The 17,797-nt window shown below is 39.3% G+C and overlaps 4 protein-coding genes across 9 annotated transcripts; 2 read left to right on the top strand and 2 right to left on the bottom strand.

Moving 5' to 3' along the window:
• Positions 1-285: 285 nt before the first annotated feature.
• galt (galactose-1-phosphate uridylyltransferase) lies at positions 286-8,044 on the bottom strand. Its single transcript, XM_049737850.2, has 11 exons — positions 7,933-8,044; positions 7,526-7,695; positions 7,381-7,456; positions 7,194-7,242; positions 6,978-7,107; positions 6,843-6,899; positions 6,038-6,160; positions 4,349-4,481; positions 4,085-4,168; positions 2,430-2,584; positions 286-2,244 (listed from the first exon to the last, which is right to left on the bottom strand). Exons 1-11 carry the CDS (start codon positions 8,030-8,032, stop codon positions 2,179-2,181), a joined length of 1,143 nt encoding a protein of 380 aa, XP_049593807.1. The 5' UTR covers positions 8,033-8,044; the 3' UTR covers positions 286-2,178.
• On the bottom strand, positions 7,526-17,541 carry hdhd2 (haloacid dehalogenase-like hydrolase domain containing 2). 5 transcript variants are annotated; one of them, XR_011088047.1, is made up of 12 exons: positions 17,212-17,541; positions 16,151-16,260; positions 15,979-16,081; positions 15,797-15,902; positions 15,510-15,594; positions 15,282-15,447; positions 15,162-15,212; positions 15,031-15,094; positions 14,846-14,964; positions 11,846-11,941; positions 7,933-8,055; positions 7,526-7,695 (listed from the first exon to the last, which is right to left on the bottom strand). XR_011088047.1 is itself a non-coding variant. In XM_049737862.2 (10 exons), exons 1-9 carry the CDS (start codon positions 16,689-16,691, stop codon positions 14,861-14,863), a joined length of 798 nt encoding a protein of 265 aa, XP_049593819.1. In that variant the 5' UTR covers positions 16,692-17,151; the 3' UTR covers positions 10,328-11,941; positions 14,846-14,860. The 5 variants fall into 5 exon arrangements, 2 of the variants coding, with proteins under 2 accessions (XP_049593819.1, XP_049593823.1); XR_011088048.1 differs by having other exon boundaries at positions 17,228-17,250; XR_011088046.1 differs by lacking the exon at positions 17,212-17,541 and adding an exon at positions 16,683-17,152.
• sigmar1 (sigma non-opioid intracellular receptor 1) lies at positions 8,312-10,131 on the top strand. Its single transcript, XM_049737868.2, has 5 exons — positions 8,312-8,586; positions 8,732-8,783; positions 8,957-9,105; positions 9,222-9,314; positions 9,483-10,131. The coding sequence occupies exons 1-5, from the start codon at positions 8,442-8,444 to the stop codon at positions 9,710-9,712; spliced, it is 669 nt and encodes a 222-aa protein (XP_049593825.1). The 5' UTR covers positions 8,312-8,441; the 3' UTR covers positions 9,713-10,131.
• katnal2 (katanin p60 subunit A-like 2) lies at positions 10,763-14,811 on the top strand. Of its 2 annotated transcripts, XM_049737842.1 has the most exons (16): positions 10,763-10,901; positions 11,344-11,414; positions 11,495-11,661; positions 11,726-11,774; positions 11,862-11,955; positions 12,027-12,125; positions 12,204-12,239; positions 12,435-12,512; positions 12,779-12,877; positions 13,359-13,422; positions 13,498-13,616; positions 13,784-13,875; positions 13,967-14,077; positions 14,182-14,344; positions 14,411-14,504; positions 14,563-14,811. In XM_049737842.1, the coding sequence occupies exons 1-16, from the start codon at positions 10,851-10,853 to the stop codon at positions 14,700-14,702; spliced, it is 1,527 nt and encodes a 508-aa protein (XP_049593799.1). In that variant the 5' UTR covers positions 10,763-10,850; the 3' UTR covers positions 14,703-14,811. The 2 variants fall into 2 exon arrangements, with proteins under 2 accessions (XP_049593799.1, XP_049593798.1); XM_049737841.1 differs by having other exon boundaries at positions 14,182-14,504.
• Positions 17,542-17,797: the final 256 nt, after the last annotated feature.

Raw genomic sequence — 17,797 nt, 5'->3', positions numbered from 1 at the left:
AACAGTTCAATGTGTACAATTATGAGGAGAATTCATTCTGTGATTTGCTTATATCTCCCATTTACCATAATGATGGGGAAAATGAAGCTTCAAATTTGCTTCATGAACCAATTTTTGTACTTTAATTGAAAGCTGAAAGTACGCAAAAACATTTTAGCCTCTATTCAAACCAACAGTGCCATCTAGAGGAGCCAAAAAACACAAGTGGTTCATGAAGCAATTTTGAAGTGTCATTTTCCCATTACTAGTTGTAACCACTGAAAATGAATTAAAATGACATTAAAATGTTAAAGCCAGTGAATTTTTTTTTTAATCAAGACAAATAGTCAAATATAAATACATAAACACCAGAGAGGAAGAATTAGATGTTTCTTAAGGTGAAATTAACCTTTGTGAGGCAACACATTGTCTGTTTACCACAAAGTTAACCTGTGCTCTATTTTCCAAATTTCACACGGCTATTTTATAGTAAGTCATTTCAAATCCGACATATGCAGCATGCAGGTTTTGCCACACTCTCATCATTTTGTCAGTTTCTGTCTGTTCCGTGATTATTTCTCTCGTCTGCCCTCATCCTTCATCCTTGTCGGGCTGTGGCAAATAATCAGACAGATGAGCAGAGGTAACGGTGGCTCACGTTCCCCCTTATTATTGGAGTTTACATCGCCGTCGCCTCCGGGATACTATCTCGCTCTCAATAGACGAGGTGAGGTGAAATCAGAGGTGAAATCTGGACGATAGTGAGCATGATCGTGTGAAAGATACAAGACCGCTAAAGGACAAAATCGCAACCGGTGTGTCACCGTGATTGCGCAATTACAGTTCAATTTTAAATGACTAGTCGTGAGTCCATCATGTGATAAAAAAAAAAATCGACCTGTTGCTTAACACTAGGTCTAACGTAGAAACACACACACACTTACAGCTTACAAAGGAGTGATGGAATAGATGAGGACGGGATCCATGAAACGAAAGCATTAAATAAATATTGACTTGAAAGAATGAGGTCTGTCACAGTACATAAAAGGCATACAGCCACAAAAAGACTTTCACAAAGCTCGACCTCTGTGAGCCATCCCGCTTCAACCTTGTACAATCGCGCTTAATATTTATAGGAAGTCAAAGATTGAGCTTTGCAATAATAGCATTGTGTGTGTTTAAGATATTCCCAAGTGCTCTTCCGAATGCACTTAAATGGAAATTCTATCAACGAGTGGTTCTGAATATTTTAGTTGCTTGGATTTTTTTTTTAACTACAATTTTGGATCTTGATGATTAAATGAATTGGAAGCACAGATAATTAAATCAAGTCACACTTTGTGTTGATGTTTGGGGAAAAAAAAAAAAAAAAGGGAATGTTTTGATCAAATACATACAGAAGGATGGCTGAGACAGATTTGAGGCAAGAGACCCTCTTCATCTGTGTTTATTTACTCTGAGGCAACAAGGGGGAGGGCAGGTCAGATAAAGTGACGCAAGGCAAAGAAACAAGTCGGTTTCACTTTGGTTTTATCTTAAGTGGATGGATGAGGCAAAGAATGCAATACTTGCTCAACTGGATCACAATTTAGCTAGCTTAATTAAAAAAAACAGTTGTGAAAATATGATAAGGGTGTTGCGGCAAGTCTGTACATACAAGTGAATATCATTCTCAGTGCAAATAAAAAATGAATAATCTATGCATCAAATGTAGCGAAATGTCTGGTTTTGTATAATCTCAAAAAAACAGATGGGCTGATAGCAAAAACATTTCGCCAACATTTTGAGGCTTTGTGTTACCCAATTCTATATTTATATTAAAATATATACAGTGTGCATTTTTTATTTATTTTTTTACTTATCAAATAATGACTCAGGTTATTTGTTTTACTTATCAAATGTGACCGACCTCGTCAAAATGCTCGGTTCTCCTCGGCCTTACTCTTTGCGCAACATTGCCCTCTGTTGTTGCTAAAATATGGGTGCGAGTGAGCCCTTTAAAAATGTTCTACTCAATCCATACGTCAGAAACATATTCTGATATATTAAAGATGACATTAATACGTTGACACAAATGATAATACCTTGATGTAACGCTAAAAATTGACCCAAACATTTTTTTCAAGCACATACAATTATGTTAGTATTGATTATTGTCATTTTTCGATTGTCTTGAATTGATATTTTCATTTTTAATTCTCATTTTTCTTCTACAGCCCTGCTTTTATAGTGCTCGTCTGGTAGATTCCGTAACTTCTCTGCAGCCTAAAAAAAATAACATACATACAATTAAATCTTATGTCAGCATTCGTTTAGACTTGAAGGCCTCATTGATTTTTTTTTTTTTAATGTCTAAAATGTCTGAAATGTAAATTAACAAACTGCTAATAGGTCCTGGTTGTAAATGAAGCTGTGGAAAACCCGCAGGAGTTTTTGCTTTTATAAATCACCTGTTCAGGAGTGAGGTCCCGTTGCTCGCTTGCGAGCATCTCGTAGCCGACCATGAACTTCTTGACCGTGGCTGAGCGTAGCAGAGGAGGGTAGTAGTGAGCGTGAAGCTGCCAATGTGAATTGTCTTCCTTTAAGTAGGGGCCAGTAGGGGCTCCTGAGGAAAAACAAAAACACCATGAAAGACCAATCATTCCCCGGCTTTTGTGTATAAAAATACAAGAAAGATAGAAATGAATCGCCGGCATGTATTGACCTGCTCTGCCATCGATTCTGCAATACATTTTGCGCGTGAGCAAAAAGAATGATCGGGGTGACTGGCTGGGAGACTAATTAAGAATACGCATCACAATGGGAAAACAAGAACCTTCATCTCGCTTGCTATTCACATAGTGAAGCATTATGCTCATTAAAACTTTTCGACAGCCACCAGAAAAAAAAAAAAAAAAAAGCCCCCTTTATCGCTTATCTTTGCAAAAAAAAAAAATCAGGTGTTGACAGCTGAGCAATAAAAAACTATATATATAAAAATATATATAATATATATATTTATTTTTTATTATTTATACATATATGTAAATATTTATAAAAAATATATTTTTTTATTATTTATAAATATACTATATATTTGAATAATATAAATAATTCATCTGCACTGATGATGAACCGAGTTACTGAAATTAGTTACTGTTGCGGCTCATGGGGAGAAATCGTGCTGACAGTAATCACCATTGTTTATGTAAACAAGCACACAATCAGCACTTCTTCGAGGCCCCACAGCTCAATAACAATGCTCCCAAAAATTATTCATTTTCACTGTCATGTAAAGCAGTGGAAGCTAGGGACGTGATTTTCCTTCAGCTTTTGGATCGACTGTCGTCCGGCAATTCATCTAAAAGTCCGTGTGATGCACTGATTGGTCGCTAATGCCGTCATCCTGTGGTGTTTGCTTGTTCACTAGACTGGAACAAAGATTCGGTTTGAATTTAAAATCTCCGCTTGAAGCTTTTCCATCAGCTACTTATTTCTAAATGTCTCTTTTGTATCTTCGCGTCAGTTTTGTGAAATTGCCAAATGGCTGTGACGGTGGCCGTCCAGCTTTCAGCAATCAGACGGTGGCCAGGTATGATTTTTATACATGTATGCATTTAGCAACGACAAAAAAAAGCGCTAAGAGGGAAGATAAAAGAATGGAACAATTTTGCACACTTTGGACAATTTGGAACAATGCCTACTTTTCAAATTCTGTCCCAACAAGGAACTCATTCTAAGATAACATGAGCTATTCAAAAGTGGGATGTAAATTGTTCGAAATGTTTTTCTCAGTATTGGATGTTGTGTCACAATGTAGCACCCATTAAAATAAGAATATATCGCGTACAAATAGGGTAAGAAAATTAAAAAATAAAAGCATCTCTTCACTTTTACGTTCTTGTCGATATCCTGAATGGTACACATTTAAATATGCTAATGAGTCTGACACTGATTTATGTTACACTAAAGCTTCCACTCGACACCGGAGCGGAATTAAAATCGACTTTTTTACACCCTGCGTAATATTGCTTGAAAAAAATAATTAGGTGAGGGGAAATTGGTTAAGTAATTTGAATTATAATTATATTATGTTGTGTGTTTCCTGCAAAATGTTTTTTCTTACCATGCCAACCCATGGAGTAGGGAAAGGACACGTTAAATAGATTGTCGTATTTAGTCAGCAGTTGCTTCATAATGTCAGCCAGACCTGGAAAAACAAAACGAATCATACGATGAAGGAAAAGAAACAAGAAAGTGTTGATGTTGAAATAAAAGCTTAAAAGTAGCAAACTGAAAAGAATCATCCCAAAAGTCACAAACTGTTTTCGTGCTTGCGGGGGAACAACTTGTCAATTGTTTGGCGGCGTCTCGCCGAAAAAACACTTACTCTCTCGTTCCTCTGCGGTCAACTGATTGATTCTGAGGACGTGTCGTCGTGGTAACAGCAGTAACTGGTAGGGCCACGTGGCCCAGTAAGGAACCGCTGCCAGCCAATGAGCGTTCATCACCACCACACGTTCCTGTGGGACACATTTAAAAAAATAATAATAATATTTTTTGGTTTATTAATGGATGCTACTTTATGTAAACAACAATTCAAGGAGTTATCCCCTCCTGATTGCATCATCAGTCCAACTTTATACTTTTCTTTCACCTTCCACCACCCCATCACGCGGTAAAATGCGGACTGAATACAAAATAATAGGTAGAAACTTTCAAGAAAGTGAAGGATGTCCTAAAGCGGACACCTCACTCCCCCCCCTCCCGTCAGAAAAAAAAAGTTTCCCTCAATTAAGCTTGGAAAGTTTTGCTTTCAAACTCAAGGGTATCGCATGGGGAGCCAAAGCCCAATTCCAGGTTCTCCAAGTACTGCCGCGTGCCAATTTACGGTCGTAACCTTGGGTCAGGAAGACAGGAGCAAATAGGAAGCGGGACACTATCAGCGCAAACACACACTGCTTCCACTCTAATTTTGTAAAGGTCAGCGCCCGCGAGTGCTTGTGCTCTGTACGCACGCGCGGTTCTCATACCTCAGACGGCTATTTTATTTTTTCGCAAATCATCTATAATAACGGATATGAGCGCCGTCGGTGGCGGCGGGATTTCTTATTTTGGCTGTAATGCAAAAGCGATCGAGCGAGTTGGACTCCTCCGTTGTTCAAAATCTAGCAAACAGTTTGACTTTGACTTCTTGAGAAAGATGGCGGCTGATATTCTAACTGTTTTGCAATTTCTGTAGGTGCAGTATCTGTGAAAAAATTAAGAAAAAATATATAGAAAATTTCCATAGTTTTTATGCAATTTTAAAGGAAATTATATTAGGGTAAAAAGGTCTATAAAATTATCCGTCATGGTTTTTGAGCAAGCTTTACTATTGAACATCCCTATTGGGGATCATTTAATAATAATAATAATAATAATAATATTTCAAAAATATTTAAAACTTTTAGTTCTCTTTGTTGTGTATTTTTTTCAGTTTGTGTTTTTTTTGTTTATTTGTTTGTTTCATGGACTTAGATATGGCACTTTAAAGCGTTAATTGTTTTATTTATTTTTTTCCCTATTTTTAATGTTTTAAATATGTTTGAAATAATAATAATAAAAATCTCTGGGCCACAGATTTTTTTTTTTTGTTCCATCAAGAGATCTGCTTCCTACTGCAACATTCATATGTTGTTTACTTGCTGAATGTTGAGCTTTGCCAAAACTTGCTCAAGGTCGCCGTTGTTTTTGCTCTTCCCGCATGACTGGAGGATTGCTAAAACGCACGAAACGAACAAAATGCATCATCGTAATTTTTGTGCGGCTTGAAGATGGATGCCACAGCGTGATGCTAATGAGCATTTCTGGGGCCCCATCACATGCTTCGCTGCCTGAAAAACTGGTCGTGTGTGCTTGAGGGGAAAACAGGAAGCAAAGGTGTAACAGAAATAACATGGGGGGGGGGGGAGGAAGCTCGTGGGAGCAGATGGATGAAGGGAGAATACAGAAATGATGTGACGCGTGGAGATTTTCTTTAAAAAACGGAACAAGAGGAAAAAACAAAGACCGACTTTCCAGCTGACTCAGGTTGTACCTTTTTTTCAACTTCTTCCTTGGCATATTGCAACAGCATTGGCTCCTGGTACTTGTCATAAAACGCTTTCTGACAACGATCGGACAGAGCTGGCTCATTTGGAATGAAGCTGCTGGCCCACACCTGTGATATGGAAAGGAGTACACAAATCATTTTGGTTGTCAGCTCAATGAACCATTTTCTGGAGGGTTTTAAGATTACTATTACTCTTGACATGGAGGCTAAAAGGTAATTAAATATACCATGTAAAGCAATAACCAGAGGAATTACTTGCTGTATTTGCACGCCACACTGGGCTGCATGTGACAGACTGGCTAATTGTTTTCTGATTAAAAAGCCCTTAACTTATTTCGCACAAAATGTCCCCATTGGTAATCAAGGCATTATGGTTACATTCTCAAATATTTTGGGATGGCCCAGTTAGCTGCACAGGGTTTAAATCCACAAATGATGCAAAACAATGACTGATGTCATGTTCATATCATTAATCTTGCAATAAAAACATTATTCCAAACCCGATCATTCCATTTTTTTGTGTTTTCTTTGTAACTAGTTATTCTGGAATTGCTTATTTCCCTAGAGGACCTAGAGAGAAGACAATATGAGACATTATACATTAGTCTGAAGTAGCACACTGCCCTCTTGTGGTAGCGTCTGTAATTGCAAATGTGGGGCTTCTGTTATTTGGGGTCACTGCTATGAGATGTTTTTTCAAGTGTAATTAAAAAGCTTTGGAAATTTATTGAACTACTTATTTTGGTAAGGCCAATATTGTGAGTATTATTTGCATGTTTGCATTTAATACCTGACAGTGGGGATGTGGATTGGAACAACCCATAGCAGCTCCTTTATTTTCAAAAATCTGAAAAAAAAAAAAAGATGACATGTCTATTTTATGTTACTACAGAAGATTGAAGCTGATGGTGGGTGCACTACCCACCTGAACCCATGGATAGGTGGCACCCAGTTCTTCCATGATCTCTGCCCACTTGTCAATCACAGTGACAACCTCTTCTTTTTTCATGAGAGGGAGGGTGACATCAGACCAGGGATGGAAACACATGACCTTGCTGAAATGAAGAGATCGTATGTGTCAATTAGCACGTTTAACGTCACAATGCAGCTGATAACAACAAATAGAAGTATGTTTTCTTACCACACACCTCTGGCAGCTTTAGAGCGGAACAATGGATGCTGATCTGAAGCTGAAGAGAACAAAATCTTGAATGACATCGCATTTGATTTCTCGTCCGTCACAAGTGTGGCGTTTTATTTTGAAGAACCATGTGAGAGTGGCCAATTCATACAAATAATTGACTTGGGCTGATGAAAGAAACACTTACGAGGATCTGGAGCATCTGGCTGAATGGCAGGAAAGTCGTTTTCAAAAACAAAAGTGCTCTTGTAGTCTGGATTCTTCTGCAACACAAGAAATACTCATTTCATTTAGTGGTGTTATTTTGTGCAAGGTATTTTGCAAGCAGTTACCTCTCCATTAGCGCGTGAGTTTCCAGGACATAGAGGATTGCACGGATCATATCTCGCTATACATTCTTCTGGAGGTTTTTCCACTTGTCCGGTCCAGGGTCTTTTCATGCGGTGGGCTGAGACCAGGACCCAATTGTCCCTCAATGGATTATAACGTAGGTGCTGGTGCTCTGCAGGTAGATTGATATATAAACATTACCAGTTGAAGTAAATCATGGTTAGATTATCATAAATGACGATCTTTGTATTATGAGTAATACTAACGCAGCATAAAAACATTTGTATTTGCAGGATCAATTCCCAAACAAAAATCTGTGCGTGCTTTTCAGACAATGCAAGGCACATCGTTAGTCCGATTTCAAGGATTGTCAATCATGGCAACGTAAATCTCGTCGCTGCAGCTTTACCTTTTGGATCAAATTGGGTTTCAGGGCCACTCATGTCAACAACGACAACTTTGTTTAAAGTTTGTGAGAAGTCTTCCGTTTGTGACAGCTGATTGTGCATGGAAATCTTTCGTCGGCCACTTCCTGTATAAACAGGAGCATACCATTTGATACCGAAATATGTGTTTTATTTCTCTTTAAAAAGACAACGCAGTTCAAGCAGACTGGTATATAGATTTAATATACCATGAATAATTAACACAATATTGACTTAGAATTTAGACAGAGTCTTAAAGGATGGGCTTTGTGTATAAATGTAAACCCTACAAGTGCTTTTGAATGGACTGCACGGCGACATCGTCATCTGATTGGTTCAGCAGTTCGGTCACGCCTCCCTGAAACAGGAAGTAACAGTAACGGTAACAGTAACCTTTGTTGCTGGTGGGAGTTGCGCCTGATCACGTATCTTGGACCTCCTCAACCTGTTGCTGCTGCGTCCGTCCGTTATTTTCTCTTTCTTGCTGTCAACCATGGCTTTATTCAGCTCGTGTTGTCGACTCTTAGTCTTTATCGGAGTTACCTCCCTTGCCGTACTCCTCCTGAGACACTGGATGGCCACTAAGCAGTATATTTTCAACCACGACGACATCGCCAAACTGGCCAAACAATACGCGGGTTAGTGTTGCAATTTAGAACATAGAATGCACGAGAAAATCCGCATGGATTCTCCCTACTTGTCATATAAACGCGTGCAAAAGGCAATCGCACGTTTTGCACGCCTGCTTTGCTTTGCGCGCTCATTGTTTGCGTGTTTTATTAGGGCAGGACCACGAGCAGGCCTACGCAAAACTGGTTGTCGAGCTCAGGAAGAGGTAAAGCGATTTTGCAGCTGGGAATATTTCAAAGCATTCGTAGCTTTTCTTACCATCTTAAGCATTGGGTACATACATTGCATGATTTTCTTGAAAGCCCAACCGTGCACCAAGGTAATCCGATTTGCTGTTCACACACATTATATACAGAACATGTTTGTGAACCGGTTTAGGTATCCCGGCCACATCCTGCCAGATGAAGACCTGCAATGGGTGTTTCTGAATGCTGGAGGCTTTATGGGCTCCATGTGTGTCCTCCACGCCTCCTTAACAGAATATGTGATACTGTTTGGAACTGGAATAGACACATCAGGACACTCAGGTGAGGGATTGTTGTTATGGTTAAAGATTACAGAGTCCAGGGGCATTTATTGTAATCGTTTGTAGAATTTTAGGAGAAGGGTTGACTTGCGGAACCATAAAATGTTATCTTTGTAGGTCGTTACTGGGCTGATATTTCGGATACCCTTGTCTCTGGGACCTTCAGAAGATGGAAGGACGGAACCACAAAGAGTGAAATGTTCTATTCTGGTATTAAAAAAAATACTATATTTCTTTGTTTATTTTGCAGAATACTAAATTGGCATGTATTTAATAAATGCATTTACAAGAGGTTTATTTGATTACTAATTTTGGTCATAATTTAATGTTTAGGCTAAAAGTTTGCTAATGTCTGGCTTTTTTCATCCTAAATACCAGGTGACACTGTCATGCACGAGATGGGCGAGGCCGCTGGGGTCCAGTGGACCGCCGGGACATGGATGGTCGAGTACGGCCGGGGTTTCATCCCATCCACGTTGGGCGGGGCTTTGTTCGACACCCTCTTTTGCACCCTAGACTTTGTCACCATGTTTCACACATTCAAAGTCTACGGCAAAGCCATGCTGATGGAGATGGGAACAACCTTGGCTGAGGCCGGAGTGTTCTAAAAGCTATGGCGTGACACTGTTAACAAACCTGCACTGGGACAAGTCACATCGCAAGATGTGATGTTTTGTCTTACATATCTGGCATGGATTAAATTCTTGCCCGATGATTGTTTTAAATGAAAGAACATCCTTGATTATGCTTGAGTTAAACCAAGAAAACTCAAAACGCTAACACCGATACTGGACTAGGAAGGAAAAATGTAGCCACACCCTTCTACATTAATCTTACACTAACATGCTCCTTGCAATCTTACACTACAAGAGCATTCCTGTTAAAGCTGCCTCAGCAAGACAATGAAGTCTTTTGGTGCTATCAAAACAAATTGCCTTGGGTGGTGGTGGTAAAAAAATAAGGCTCTAAAATCTTCCAAATACTTGCGAAATGCGTCATTCTTTTGAGGGGTTTTACATAACTTGTTGGTGGTCGATCATCAGGCTTCTTATCGCGATTGACTGTTGCATAAACACTGCTGGGATGTTGTCTTATTTTACTTTGTGTTGTGATATTTTAGTGAATAGTTGCTTGTCTTTATGTAGCTACCTTTCTGAAGAAAATGTAATCGAAAGCCAGACACACAGACGTATGCATTTGTCAATTACTTTTCTACCACAACCTCTAAATGACATTTTTAATGGGATAAATTCTCAATTACAAAGCTATAAAGTTTCACACTGTTCAGTATATGGTTCATATAAGTCTTAAAGGAATGAAAAAAAATACTTAAATGTTGCACAAATTGAGAATAAACGTTTTTGAACTATATTACCCTTGAGTCTTATTACGACTTTACGCTTTGAATAAAAAAATAACACACACAATTTAAGTGATAATCAAAGCGCGCAACAAGTTACACTCCCGACATTATGTAATCTAAGATTGACATAAATTGACGCAAAATGCAATTAATGCCACTTGCTTTGGAGCAATAAAGAACGTGCATTAAAACGTTCATGACGATTTTAAAAAAGTCCATTAATCGTTGACACGCTAATAAATGTGGCATATTTACAACAAATAATGAGGAAAAATAAATACGGCATGTCCCGAGGGACAAACTACCGCCGTAACAATTCCGACCATTTCCCCTCGAACGCTTATCGAAAAAACGCCCGATAAATACGACTTATTACAAAATAAATGGACGCTTCTTACAATTCAGTAAAACATGCAAACCAAGCCCGGGAGGCGGTAAGTCCTGTTCATCGTGCATGTCCGTACTTTTTTTTACAGGCCAAGTGTTTTTATACACTAACACTGCAAAAATATTGAACATATGTCATTAAAATAGAAACACACAAATTTAAAACACTTAATAGTATCCAGTTAATGCTTCCCCTCACCATGTTATGCATGCAATAATTTCTATGGTGTTCTATTTGTTGGGTGAGGTATTTCGTAGCGTTGTATTTTGTGTTTTCTTGGCGTGCACTGTTGCCTAGTAACGTAATTTATGCCAGTTTGTCTCCCTCTGTTGGCTATAAATGCTAGTGCAGGATGGAGAACAATTTGAGATGTTTGAATGAGCTATTAATAAAAACTCATCAAATATGTGTGAGAAAAATAATTATTTTGTCCCTAACACCAATTGAAGTATTTTTTCCCACTGCCTTTCTTATGTGCTTATTTCTAGGATGAGTTGAGGATTGAAATGAGGAAGAAGAGCCTCCTCATGTTAATCTACCAACATCTGATGAGGCATGGGTCAGGACTGACTTCAGTATATTCTCTAAACATTTCTCACAAAAATCAAAAGGTAAAATTATTGTGCGTCTATCCAACAGTTATGTGAACACAGCAGTGGCCTTGGACCAGGAGATGAACGGAAGCGTGAAGAAGTTTGAAGTTTGCGAAAATGTGGATTTAGAGATGATGTTGATGGAGTACGAGAGCTATCATTATGTGAAGTACCAGAAGTATCCCAAACTTATCAAGAAAGTTGTAGAACCAGGTGACTCAATTTAAGAGGCAGAATAACAAAACATCGTGCTTAAAAGTCTTGGTTTGTTTTTCAGTTCTCATTCAAGGTGATAGCAGGAATTTAAAAAGTAGTGGAAAAAAAAGGTGGGTGTCAAAGTTGTTTCACTCTGGATCAATATGAATCTTATTGACGTTATTTATGTACAGCCTTTCACCTCATTTCTCTGCTAGGGCCGCTTGTTCCGTTGTGAAGCCTCTCCCCAAAATCCTGCCTCCAAATCTTGGAGATGTCCGAGGGAATGCTGCTGCCCCTGCACATCCAAATGTATGCAATCCATTAACTTCTAAAAGAACGATTCATTTTGAAATAATTTACCTTTTTGTTTAATTTTCCAGGGTGATAGCTTATCTTGTCCTTCAGAATTCACAGACTTTGTCCTCAGTGTTTCCCCCATCACTTCTGTACAAGCTGGAGGGGCGACCATGACCAAGAAGGTGCTTCATTATAGTTTAGTTATGAATTTTAATTCTGATTAAATAACTATTTTAAAAAATGCACATATTGTGTTGTAGGTCCAAACGGGCTGCAAAGGAGATGGCGAGCTAGAGGTAAATTCCCGCATTCACAAATTTTTGTTTATCATGACGTTCAAATTTTAATTTGAATGTCGCATAGTCTTATCATTAATTTTTATTTATGCATTAGAATTAAAGCTACAGTAAACAAAACCGTTTCTAGTCCTTTGTTACTGCACACTACCCTTCTTATTAATTTTCTTCGTCATTTAATTTGTTGCTGGGCAGGATCGGCTGCTGAAGCCACTCAGTGGTTTTGCAGGACTGGGTGGTGAGATGAAAGAATTTGCCACAGTCATTAATAAGGTACCACATACACACAATGTTGACCCGAGAGGAGGCCGAAAAATACATCTGCTTCATGAAGCACATATGAAGCTTCATTTGCCCATCACAAGCTTGACACTGTATTAATTGAATTATGTGATTGTAGTGTCGAACTATACTTCATCTAAATGTTAAAATATTTGATCCAGTGTGTGATTCCCACTAGAGTGCAGTAAAGTACTTTGTCAAGATGTCCGGCTAGTTCTATCTGTTAGCTTTCTGTCTGTACGTCTGTCCCTTTTCAGGACATTTATTTGCACAGCCCCAACGTAAAATGGGACGACATCATCGGCCTGGAGGATGCAAAACGATTAGTCAAAGAGGCCATCGTCTATCCCATTAAGGTACACCGGCTTCCATTCCGCCGCTTCTTCGATTCTGAATACATCTCCTTTAAAGGACGGGGGTCAGGCAAGTCCGCTAGGCTGACATGAAATCTATACGTGGGATAATATGGCAACCCGCGTATAGATGGAGGGACGGGGGAATTTCTATACACGCTCATCCCCGTGTCATCACTCGGAGGCTTCTGATGGATGCGATGACATCAAATCAGGTCGTCTGCATCCTCTTGACATTTACGCAACGAGATGAGGACCGATGCGAACGTCTATCTGGCTCCCTGCAGCGCTTCCTTTATTGAATAACATCCCGCCACCACTTTCTGTCTCCATTACTATTCATTCTCCAGGGTAGAAGGTCACTTTGGTGATTTCACACAGCACCTGTTTATCACCTCGGATTCATATTAATGCACATATTTGTTAGTGACGCCCTTTTTCTAAAATGTGCTCCTTTTTAATATTACATTTCTGCTTGCCTCAGTATCCCCAGCTTTTTAAAGGACTCCTTGCTCCGTGGAAGGGATTGTTACTTTACGGACCCCCAGGTAAAAAAAAAAAACATCTTAACGTGATTCCGCTGTTTTAAATGAGCCTCAAATTATCCGCAACACAATTTACAGGTACGGGCAAGACCCTGCTAGCTAAGGCGGTGGCTACTGAATGCAAGACAACGTTTTTCAACATATCGGCATCAAGTTTAGTGAGCAAGTGGAGAGGAGACTCGGAAAAACTGGTCCGGGTCAGTATTTAGCTGGTCTTAGACACACCCACATAATCCTATTTCTAGCAATCTATCAAAAAAAAAAAAAAAATCTGGTATTTCATTTTTATGATAGCTAAAGAAACTGGCAAGTTAATTTTCTGTCACTAGTCACGTGCCAAACTTTTTTTTTTTTTTTTTTGCAGGTTCTGTTTGAGATGGCCCGCTACCACGCGCCTTCCACTATTTTTCTGGATGAGGTGGAGTCGATGATGGGCCAGAGAGGAAACAACATATTGTAAGCGTTACATAATTTAACGAATCCTCTCACTGTCAAATAACTAGGCTTGAAATCAATGAATAATCGTTTTTATTAATCGTGATTTCAGAGGTGAGCACGAGGGCAGTCGAAGGTTGAAGGCGGAGCTGCTGGTCCAGATGGACGGACTGGCGAGATCCGAGGACCTGATTTTTGTACTGGCCGCCTCCAATCTACCTTGGTAACATACAAACTTTAGATAAACTAGATAAAACGTTTTAAAAAAAAACACATTGGAAGGAAATTTCATCTGTGGCCTCACATTTAAAAGCCTCCCTCCCTCAGGGAACTGGACCAAGGAATGCTAAGAAGACTAGAGAAGAGGATTCTGGTTGGTCTTCCTCCTGAGGAGGCCCGCCAAGCCATGATCTCTCATTGGCTGCCTCCTGTCAGCTTCACGGGAGAGCTGCAGTTAAAAACCGAGCTAGACTACCAACTTCTGGCCAAGGTAAGTCGATCCACGTTTGCCGTGGTTTTATCGTCGGGATTGGCGAATGAAATGTTTCTTGGGCAGGAGATGAATGGCTACTCGGGCTCTGACATCAGACTGGTGTGTAAAGAGGCCGTCATGAGACAAGCCCGTAAAATCTTTGAAGCTCTGGAGTCAGGTAGGACCAGGTAAGTTCACGTCCTAGACTTAGGTGCTGACTGAAACGCTTTGTGCAGGAGACACGCGCATGCAAGCCATGCGGCTGGAAACGGTGACAACGCAGGACTTCCTGGAAGTCCTGACGCACACCAAACCGTCGGCCAGTGGATTAATGGAGAAACACACGGCTTGGGAGAAAGACTTTGAATCCGTCTGATTTCGGTTTTTGCTTTCACTCGTAATTCCTGGACATTTGTTGATGTGGTTCTTAGACATTATCTGGTCTTGTCTACTTAGAAGAGTTATTAAAAACCAGCTATGAGATATTATTGGAAGTATTTTTTTTTTTATCTGCCTTGCCTTAATCAGGTGATGTTATAGTAGATTCTTAAGGATGTGCTCGACAGCATCTGGGAAAGCGTCGCACGTCAGGTGAGGAGGAGGGTTGATTTTATTCTCGTCTCCTTGTCTGTATTTACCTGAAATGTGATCCCAGATGTCAAGTTCCAAGTCCCACTGAATTTGACTTTAAAACTTCATCTCACCAGTTCGGACCAGGATTCCCAACATTCCAGCACTCTGAGCTCCTCCGACGTCATCCCTGGCATCCTGCGAGAGAAGACGGACCAAATTGAGATTAAGTCAATTCAGTTAGATGAAGTAAGCGTTCGCTTACGTCTCCTATCATGACTGCTTCTTCTGGGCTGCATCCCAAATCAGCCAGAGCCTTCATGAAAGAAAATATTATTAAAACACGATCCAATAAAAGATCTTCAAGATGGTGGAGGAAAAAAACCTGTGTGAAAAACGTCTTTTCCGGCTTTCCCACGACAGTTGCTTTACAGTCCGTGGCATACTCCAGCCCGGTGACAAAGGGCCCGGGTCCGAGAGCCAAACCATCTTTCCTTTTATAGTAACGAGCCTTATGGATGGCGAAGAGCGGCGCACCATCCAAGATCAATCTGAGGGACAGAAATTTTATTAAGTCGAGACAATGACTTTAAATCATAAATGATGTAATCACCTGAAAGCCTTATTCATAGTTTGGTAGTCGAAGTGATCGGGAGCGAGTCCAATGACGACAGCATTGGGGTCGGATGTGTCGATACCTGCAAAGTGACACGTGATGGGGATAAAGTTTCAAATCTGATTCATGAATTAGTCCTAGCACTGTTGATTTAAAGGTGCCGTCTAGAGGGGTCGAAAAAAATACAACTGGTTCGTGAAGCAATTCTGAAGCTTCATTTTCCCACCATTAGTGACACCCGTCAAGAAAAAAAACAATTTTATGGACTGTTTTCAGCTAAGTACCTGCAAAATCGAGAAGGGCACTGTCCTCCACCAGGAGCAACGGTCTGTGTTTTGTCTTCTCTATAAGAGTCCTCGCAGCACTGAGAGATGTGAAGATTTCTTTTTCCTATATGACAGACGTTGAAACATCACATAAGATGATTACAGTCATTAAGGAAATTTTTGTATTTTATTATTTTTACCTGGAGGTCAAAGTTGAGCCGTTGAAGCCTTTCCAGCAGGTTCTTCTTATTCTCTTTGGTTGTGTTGGTCACAAATTTAATGGCGACAGACGCCTGTCGTAGCCTGACAGCAAGTAAATAAAAAAATAATTTTTGAGTCCGGTTCTGTCCTCATTCAAAGAGAGCGTCTCACCTGGACAGGGCGTCCTGAGCCCCGGGAACTGCCGTGTCTTCTATGTGCAGAGTTCCACTTAGGTCAATGAGGACGGCTTTTAGAGCGCGTCTGCTTGCCATTCTGGTCACCTGCATGAGAGAACGAAAAAAAAAGATGGCCATTAAAAATGTAATCCTTTATGTTTAATGCGGTCATTTCCATGTGCTTGACAAAAGCTACTTGGCCTTCAGTCTGGGTACAATTTGTTAAACTGATAAATAAAAATAAAGTCCACTGTAAATGGAGGTTTAGACCGCTCGAATCGTTCGTTCTTTTTTAATGGATTAGAATCGTAAATCATGCAGAATTGGCAAAATGGATCAGATTACTGTGTTGTTCAAACCTAGATCAGAGAAAATTGAGAGGATTATAAACAGTTTTTTAGCCTCGAATGCAGATCTGGATGAGCGAGTTGTGGATAATTTATTGGAAGAAGACCGTGATCCCCTATTATTATTTAGACATGCTTGGATTTTTGTCATGTAGTTATCAGTTTGGGGGACTTACTTACACGGCTCATGTCCCATTTCTGTTATTTGTATTTCGCTCAGTTTAGAAGCAGAATCCAAGCCAAGTACGGCTTGAGTGTGTTGGAGAGGGGTTACAGCTTATCATAAACAAAAATTGGAGCATAATAGCAAGCATTGCAGATATTATACTGATCTGATATTTTCAGTAGTTTCAAATTTTAGGTTAGATTGTCTTTAAATAAAATGCAATTCAATAAGTAAATAAAATACATTATGGTGCTTTGAAATGGTTTACAGCTGCCATGAAAGGACTGTAATCTATTATTAATTATTTTTAAGAGAAACTTATTTTGGCACACTTGATAGACCAATCTAAACTGCATTACTGACTTGTTTAATAATGTTTTTCAACGTTCTAATATCGCGGAAATTTACGATGGTAATTCAAAATGATGCAAGATGTCTTGGCGACGACAACAAGCGTAGTTATTAAACTAACAACAATAAAAAATACATTAACATGTATTAGATCAGATTAAATGCTTTTAAAAGGAAGTTTAGCATGCTAACCTTTAGCTGCTCTTACTTTCGTTTTCACTTCTTCTTCGTTGGATAAATAGGAAGCGTTTTTAAGTTTTACTGGATCAGTGCTGCCCCCTCTCTTAAATGTGTATTATAATAATGAAAAGCAGCTCTCTGTGATTTTGTTTCCACCACATTTCTAGGCTGTAATCATTTAAGAGTGTTATCCTTAACCACTTAATCACTCATTACAAAGATTGGGGAAAAACATAAGGCACATTCCACTAATGACAAACAGACATATCGCATTAATGGGTAGCTTATTGTACGGTATTAGTAAAAGACTAAACCTTATCGTGACATGATGCCAAAGAGCACTGTAATAAATCCTCTTTTCATGTTACCTCTTGATAGTGAATACATGTTTTTCAGTTTTTGTTCATACATATATTTTGCAAGTTACATTGGATGTGGAAAACATGGTAGACGTGTCAGAATGAAGTGTTTAAAGAAGACCCCATCCCAAACTATATTATGCATTTATTTCCTTTGATTCTATTTTATTTTACTGTCTTAAATCATAAATCCATACCTTGATGGATGGAGTTATATTTTAGCATCAACTAACCTTTTA

This window comes from Syngnathus scovelli, chromosome 13 (assembly GCF_024217435.2).
Source record: "Syngnathus scovelli strain Florida chromosome 13, RoL_Ssco_1.2, whole genome shotgun sequence".
Taxonomy (NCBI): domain Eukaryota; kingdom Metazoa; phylum Chordata; class Actinopteri; order Syngnathiformes; family Syngnathidae; genus Syngnathus; species Syngnathus scovelli.
This window is presented reverse-complemented; position numbering and strand designations above follow the sequence as displayed.

Excerpts from the sequence above, each read along its gene's own strand:
- galt (XM_049737850.2), bottom strand. The coding sequence starts at position 8,032 with ATGCACAATCAGCTGTCACAAACGGAAGACTTCTCACAAACTTTAAAC. Across the intron at positions 7,696-7,932 it reads AACCCAATTTGATCCAAAAG|AGCACCAGCACCTACGTTAT; the intron begins GTAAAGCTGCAG and ends ATCTACCTGCAG. Across the intron at positions 4,482-6,037 it reads AGGAAGAAGTTGAAAAAAAG|GAACGTGTGGTGGTGATGAA; the intron begins GTACAACCTGAG and ends TGTGTCCCACAG.
- sigmar1 (XM_049737868.2), top strand. The coding sequence starts at position 8,442 with ATGGCTTTATTCAGCTCGTGTTGTCGACTCTTAGTCTTTATCGGAGTT. Across the intron at positions 8,587-8,731 it reads ACTGGCCAAACAATACGCGG|GGCAGGACCACGAGCAGGCC; the intron begins GTTAGTGTTGCA and ends GTGTTTTATTAG. Across the intron at positions 9,315-9,482 it reads GAGTGAAATGTTCTATTCTG|GTGACACTGTCATGCACGAG; the intron begins GTATTAAAAAAA and ends CCTAAATACCAG.
- katnal2 (XM_049737841.1), top strand. The coding sequence starts at position 10,851 with ATGGACGCTTCTTACAATTCAGTAAAACATGCAAACCAAGCCCGGGAG. Across the intron at positions 11,956-12,026 it reads CTGCCCCTGCACATCCAAAT|GGTGATAGCTTATCTTGTCC; the intron begins GTATGCAATCCA and ends TTAATTTTCCAG. Across the intron at positions 12,126-12,203 it reads GGGCGACCATGACCAAGAAG|GTCCAAACGGGCTGCAAAGG; the intron begins GTGCTTCATTAT and ends ATTGTGTTGTAG.
- hdhd2 (XM_049737862.2), bottom strand. Across the intron at positions 15,448-15,509 it reads ACTATGAATAAGGCTTTCAG|ATTGATCTTGGATGGTGCGC; the intron begins GTGATTACATCA and ends TCTGTCCCTCAG. Across the intron at positions 15,213-15,281 it reads AAAAGACGTTTTTCACACAG|GCTCTGGCTGATTTGGGATG; the intron begins GTTTTTTTCCTC and ends TCTTTCATGAAG.